The following is a 7,003-nucleotide window of genomic DNA, read 5'->3' as shown; positions in this document are numbered from 1 at the left end:
ATGTGTTATAGGTAAAAAATGTAATTCTTTTTTTGAAATATAAAATTGCAATTCTTTTTTTAATATATAAAATGGATAGCCGATTCCCATATGAAACAATTCAGTTCACATTTTTTCTATGCGAATCAATGCATATGCTTGAAAGAATAATATTAAAATTATCTTTAACGAATTTGAATAAAAATCAAACGAGCACAAATGCTTCGTGGAGCATACATGAATAAACAAGAACCCACAAAAAGAATCAAAATTTTCTTTGATGACAAAGCAGCAAAACAACGCTAACTACATTATTTTTGTCACAAGGGAGGTGGGTTGGACCCTATTCATAAAAGTTTTTTGGATATTTATTACAGTTAGTGACACTGAATACTGACGACTTACGACTGACTAAATAGCTAAAGGTGCTGCTAAGAGCACCTCCATCGGACGCTTTTAACATAGGTTCTAGAAAAAAAACAAAAAAAAAATCAAAAAAGAGATAAAACAAGAGAACCGCTGTCTAACATAGGGTTTTTGGAATTGGTAAAAACCCCGTACGTGCTTCCTTGGTATTGGTCGTCTTTCTCTTTGTCGATGCTTTTTTTTTCTTTCTCAGAAATCTGGTCGTCGTCGCTCCTAGCTGTTGCTCTTCCGCTAGAGAAGAAGTTAATGATTTTTCATCAGAGGAAGAAGAAGACGACCAGCCCAACCCTCCTTCCTCCTCCATCGTTACAATCGCCTGGTAAAACCACCTCAGTCTCCGATTCAGGTTCTGGATCATTCCGATTCTGAATCTGATACCGAAAAATCAATCCTCGCCGCAAAGTCCAATAAGGAGAAGTCTCCGCAGCGCCGAGCGAAGGGACTTCAAAGGAGACGAACTCAAAGCGAGCGAAGAAGGACGATGAGAAGAGGGATACAGGGAACTCTCCTTACGACAACGACGAGATCGCTGTCTTACAAGGTATGATCGATTTCAAGAAGGATACGGGGAACTCTCCTTACGACGACACCAATGCTTACTACCATTACATCAAGAAATCCATCAGCATTGAGGTTAGTACCAGTTCATGGATAAGCTTAGGAGTTTAAAGAAGAAGTATATGGGTAAAGAGAAGCCTTCTTTTACCAAGCCTCATATGATCAGAATTATAGATTGTGTAAGTCTATATGAGGACCTGATGGGATGGTTATTGAGTCCAACGGCCTGTCGTAAAAGGGAAATCCGGAGAGAGGAGGAGAAGAGAGCTTGTCACGCTATTGGATTGATTGGTGTTACCAGACAGTGTAGGGGGCTGCTGGTTGAAGCAAGAGTGGTTCCAGCTCTTATGGATTTGTTTCGTGATGGAGATGAGAAGGGAAAGATTTTAGCTGGTAATGCCTTGGAGATCATAGCGGCTCAGACAGAGTACATTAGGCTTGTTACTGAAGCTGGTTCTATTCCTTTGTATGTGGAGCTTCTCTCGGGAGGAGATTCAATGGGGAAAGATATTGCAGAGGATGTGTTCTGTATACTCGAATGTCTTTTTTGTGACTTTTGTTTCCTGTAGATGTTTGTATATACACACATGTACACGAATAGAGCTCCCTATCATGAGATATCAAAGTATTCACTCAACATTGCATTTCCAAAAATTGTGTTTATTTTTATTTTTATTTTTGAGAAAAAATGTGTTTATTTATTGTACCCAACTTTTGGGGCTTCTTAACATACCGAACCCAACGGTTTTCTTTTTTTTTTTCCTTGTTCTCACACATATACCTATCCTTCTTAGCTAACACTAAAGCAATACAAAAAGAGAGAAATCAATAATTTTAACTTTAAGGTTTTATTTTTATGAGTCTTAGATATTTTATTCTAGTTTTTAAAAGTATTCTTTAAGAGTAGTATCCTCTTTCAATAAATAAAACAGCATGGAAAGGAAAAATAAATGAAGATTATGCTACTTCTTATGTTATCATTAAGAAAATTCACCAAGTTTTCATATTATATTGAAGATTTAGTCTGCTATATATATATTGTGAACAAACGCGAATCAACTTTGAAGAAAGCAAAAAAAAAGATCAAAATAAATTGAAGCAAATACCCGTTTAGGATTTCTTATTATTATGTGAATTGAATAATCTTATAAATTTTTAGACTCGTATTTATAGCAGCCTCAAAAACCTGATTTCCTTTTCTCTATAAGAATACATATTTATTTAGAAAAAATAAATTTTCCAACGAATGTTGAGCTTTTACTGGTGCACAGAGATTTAAGATACTTTTAGATGCAACAATATATTATGCGCATGATAAAAGTACGACTAGAAAAATAAACTATCTATCTATTATAATTTTTTTTTTGATGTTCGATTCTTTTCATTTTATATATTTTTTATTTTCATTATATACTGTTCAAGTGACATAGACATACCAATCAAATATATCTAATGTACTTTATATTTCACAAAAAGTGATTCATGAACCTAAATGTTTCAACTGAAGTGGTTTTTATATTTTTAATGTAGGACTAAATTCCTTATACCATTATAATTTTGAAGTGTTTTTTGATTATTAGGTGAATTGTTTTAACTTATTAAATAAATAATATTTTGTGATTTAATCTGTATGCAGCTTTTTGTCGACACATTATTTGCTGTGAAGTAGAAAGAGTATATAATTAGTTAATTCTTCTTCACCTCCAAATTCTCGTAGCTTACCAATTCTTCTTCGACTCCAAGTGCACGTCTTTACTCGTGTTTTACTGATTAAAAATAAATAAATGAAATAGATCAGAAGAATGGAATAAGAGAATGGAATGTTGTTAAAAATGGAATATATTCGTTTCATTTATTTCATATCAAAATTGTTTTGAAATGTTTTGTTTTGTATTTTGTTTAGATTTTTTTTTTTTGTTGAATTGATTGAATAAACATTTCATGTTAACAATTCATGTTAACTCGTGTTTTTTTTGTTGAATTGATTGAATAAACATTTCATGTTAACAATTCATGTTAACTGGTAAATTTTGTTACAGAATCAATAAAATTGATCATTCCAAATCATTCCGTTCCAAAAATGAGTAATCCGGTCGCAGCCAGAAATCTTTTTCAATATACATTTTTTTGGGACATATCAATTCAACTGTTTTTATTCTTATGCTACACCTGTACGTCCTTCTTAACTTACCAAAAGACAAAAAGAGAGCAAAAACAAAATGTTCACCTGACTACTAAACAATTGTCTATCTGTTCTAATACTTTACGCCTAGGACGTGTTTCGAGTAAAAAACAAACAAACAATCCTATGTGATATCCTCATCACAATAAACAAAACACCGTAGAACATTAAAGAAAAAGTACATGATCAAGTTCAAGATCCAATCTGTCATAAATACTTTTCTATAGTTACAAAAAAGAAAAAAAAACTTTTCTATAAATACCATATAACGTGGAAGTATCAATCTCATAATTTCCACGACGCAATCACTAACAATCTCCTCAGAGGAGAAAACAAGAAGATGATGTTTTACTATGTGATTGTTCTCCCATTAGCTCTCTTTCTCTTAGCTTACAAATTCATATTCACCTCCAAAAAGCAGCGTTTCAACCTCCCGCCTTCTCCGCCTTACTCTCTCCCCATCCTCGGCCACCACCGCCTCCTCAAACCCCCGGTCCACCGTCTCTTCCAACGCCTCTCGAAAACCCACGGCCCAATATTCTCCCTGAGGTTCGGCTCGCGCCGCACCGTCGTGATCTCCTCCTCCTCACTCGCAACAGAATGTTTCACGGGCCAAAACGACGTCCTTCTATCAAACCGCCCTTGTTTCCTAACCGCAAAGTACGTCGCATACAACTACACAACCGTCGGAACCTCTCCTTACGGCGACCACTGGCGCAACCTCCGCCGCATCTGCTCCCTCGAAATCCTCTCCTCGAACCGTCTCACCAACTTCCTCCACATCCGTAAAGACGAGATCCACCGCATGCTCACGCGCCTCTCACGTGAGGTGGTCAACAAAGAGATCGAGCTGGAGCCGCTCTTGTCCGACCTAACGTTCAACAACATCGTGAGGATGGTCACGGGGAAGAGATATTATGGAGATGAAGTCCATAACGAGGAAGAAGCGAATCTTTTCAAGAAACTCGTCGCTGACGTTAACGATTGTAGCGGCGCGAGGCATCCCGGAGATTACTTGCCTTTCCTCAAGATATTCGGAGGGAGTTTCGAGAAGAAAGTGAAAGCTGTTGGAGAAGCCATGGATGAGATCTTGCAGCGTTTGCTCGATGAGTGTAGAAGAGACAGAGACGGTAACACTATGGTTAACCATTTGCTCTCGCTGCAGCAACAAGAGCCAGAGTATTACACTGACGTCACTATCAAAGGCCTTATGCTGGTAAGTAGTAACAGATGTTAATGCATCCACATCCCTAAGTTTCTCAACTTGTGTATTTAAGCTAATAAATATTACTACTAGTATTTTTATAATTCAAATATTTGATCTGATTTTAATGCTTTTAGAAAACCAAAACCACTTAAACACATAAAACAAAATTTTGTGGGGTATCTAACAGTACTACAAATGATATTTTAACCCTCTTTCTTCTAATTTTTCATATAATTTTAGTTTTAATGTTATAAATTCCGTTGGGAGATGCAATACACTCGGTACAAGAGCTAGAGTATTATTCTGTCTGGTTGTACTTGATTGTTTAAGTCGTTATGTCTCGCATGTTCTTTCACGACCACTATCAAAGGCCTTATGCTGGTATGTCTTAGTAGAACATGATTAATTGAGGTTTTTAGGGTGGAGTTCTTAGTGGAATATAAGAAACTGTCTTTTAAGTTATAAACTAAAAATGCTAAGAACCGGCTCTTAAATAAGAGAAGAGACGGTTTCTTATATTCCGTTAAAAACCCCAACATAAGAGTATGATTATTGGAAGATTCTTAAGGTGGAGTTCTTAGCGGAATATAAGAACATGTCTCTTAATTTTTAGCTAAAAAAACTAAGAACCGACTCTTGAATAAGAGTTTTAAGAGACGGTTCTTAGTTTTTTTAATTAAAAGTTAAGAGACACCCCTAAGAACCTCCAAATAATCATGCTCTAGGAAACTTCCGATAAACGTGCTCTTGTACACTCAATAGAAGAGCCTAGAGTATTCTTCTTTGTCTCAATACATATGTGGCTGCATGCATGTTTAAATCGATCGTTATGGCGCACGCGTCCTGTCACAAGACTTACAACCACATATATTAGATTTATATTTTCAAAACCTACTTTTTGATATAGTTTCAAATTTCATCTGATTCTGGTTCAATCTCCAGTTAACTCTATAAAATGAAAATTTATGTAAAATTTTGTCAATTATGTACGAAACAGGGCATGATGATCGCCGGAACAGACACCTCCGCTGTGACACTAGAGTGGGCGATGGCGTGTTTATTAAATCATCCAAAGTCAATGGAAAAAGCAAAACATGAGATCGACGAAAAAATCGGACAAGATCGTTTAATCGACGAACCAGACCTTGCGAACTTGCCTTACCTTCAAAACATAGTGTCGGAAACATTCCGGCTATACCCTGCCGCGCCGCTCTTGGTGCCGAGATCACCGATGGAAGATATCAAAGTCGGAGGATACGACGTGCCACGTGGCACAATGGTAATGGTGAACGCATGGGCTATACACAGAGATCCAAGTCTCTGGAGCGAACCGGAGAAGTTTAAACCAGAAAGGTTTAACGATGGAGGAGAAGACGTTCATAAACTGATGCCGTTTGGTAATGGAAGGAGATCGTGTCCTGGAGCAGGACTAGGGCAAAGGATCGTGACGTTGGCGTTAGGATCGTTGATTCAGTGCTTTGACTGGGAAAAAGTCAACGGCGAAAAGATCGATATGACGGAGACTCCAGGGATGGCGATGCGTAAGAAAGAGCCTTTACGTGCCTTGTGTCGTTCTCGGCCCATTATGAATAAACTTCAGGCCCATTTAGAATGTGCATGAAGGCTCGAACGAATGGAATAATCTACGTTTTGCCATGTTAGGGAGAATGCTCTCTAATGCATTGAAAATTTTGTTGGTTTAAGGTGCTGTGCACACAAAATGCTTCTTTTATTAGGAGTTTTGATACTAAAAACTCTTCTGTGTTCTCTTATATTTGTATTCTTATTCTGTTTTTTGTTCTTTGGTGTTGGGATGCTATGTTTCTGAGCTAGCTATTTATATATTTTAATAAAAAAAACTTTTATGATGATACATTCAGAGTTGAGCCTTTCTTTTACATTTTTCCTTAAAAAAGAATCCGAAATAGTAGTAAAGAAGTATGTACAAAAATCGTGGATCCCAGTGAAAATGCATTGTTGGTACCCCTCTCTGAATCTCTATGCCAACTTGTTCATGCCATCTTTAGTTTAGGCTAAGTTAATCAAAATTCTACGCATGGCTGATGAGCCCATGCATGTAAAATGTTAGGATAAGATATATTAAACATTTAACCTAATGTTGCTTGTGAACTTTTGTTTAGAATAATATTTTTTTAAAATCTTATGGAACGGAAGAAATATTTAAATTCTACGCAATGAATAATCTAGTGGGTATTTGGGAATGTTTTTAACGAAATGTAGAATGTTTACTTTAGTATCCAAGTTCGTTTGATCGTTTTCTCATTTATTCTCGAACATGTTCCCTTTCGGTGTCATATCTCATAATCAAAAAATAATTTTTAGGAGGCTTCAGTGTTAGTAACTCTAGCTTAAACCTAACAAACTGGTATCAAAAGAAGCAAGAGTCCATCAATTCACTCGTCACGCCTTCTTAAAGATTACAATGGAATTTTTTTTGACGGAAAAAGTGATTTATTTCTAGAAAAAGAATATGCTGGCACATTTCTGAAGTCTTGGGATTTGCTATGTGGTTTGAAAAAGAAGGATAATATGAAGTTGCAGAAACGACTACAAAGTTGGTGGGGAAACCATCTAGCAAACTCTTTGGAACAAAGGAAAGGCTAGAACTACCATTTTTTTTGGCATCTGGT

At 36.4% G+C, this 7,003-nt stretch overlaps 1 protein-coding gene and 1 pseudogene across 1 annotated transcript; both read left to right on the top strand.

Moving 5' to 3' along the window:
* LOC106328636 lies at positions 1-1,564 on the top strand (annotated as a pseudogene).
* A 1,467-nt stretch (positions 1,565-3,031) lies between these two features.
* Positions 3,032-6,210, top strand: LOC106328210 (cytochrome P450 81F1). The gene is made up of 2 exons (XM_013766609.1): positions 3,032-4,361; positions 5,350-6,210. The coding sequence occupies exons 1-2, from the start codon at positions 3,486-3,488 to the stop codon at positions 5,971-5,973; spliced, it is 1,500 nt and encodes a 499-aa protein (XP_013622063.1). The 5' UTR covers positions 3,032-3,485; the 3' UTR covers positions 5,974-6,210.
* The last annotated feature ends 793 nt before the right edge of the window (positions 6,211-7,003 follow it).

This window comes from Brassica oleracea, chromosome C1 (genome assembly GCF_000695525.1).
Source record: "Brassica oleracea var. oleracea cultivar TO1000 chromosome C1, BOL, whole genome shotgun sequence".
Lineage (NCBI taxonomy): Eukaryota > Viridiplantae > Streptophyta > Magnoliopsida > Brassicales > Brassicaceae > Brassica > Brassica oleracea.
This window is presented reverse-complemented; position numbering and strand designations above follow the sequence as displayed.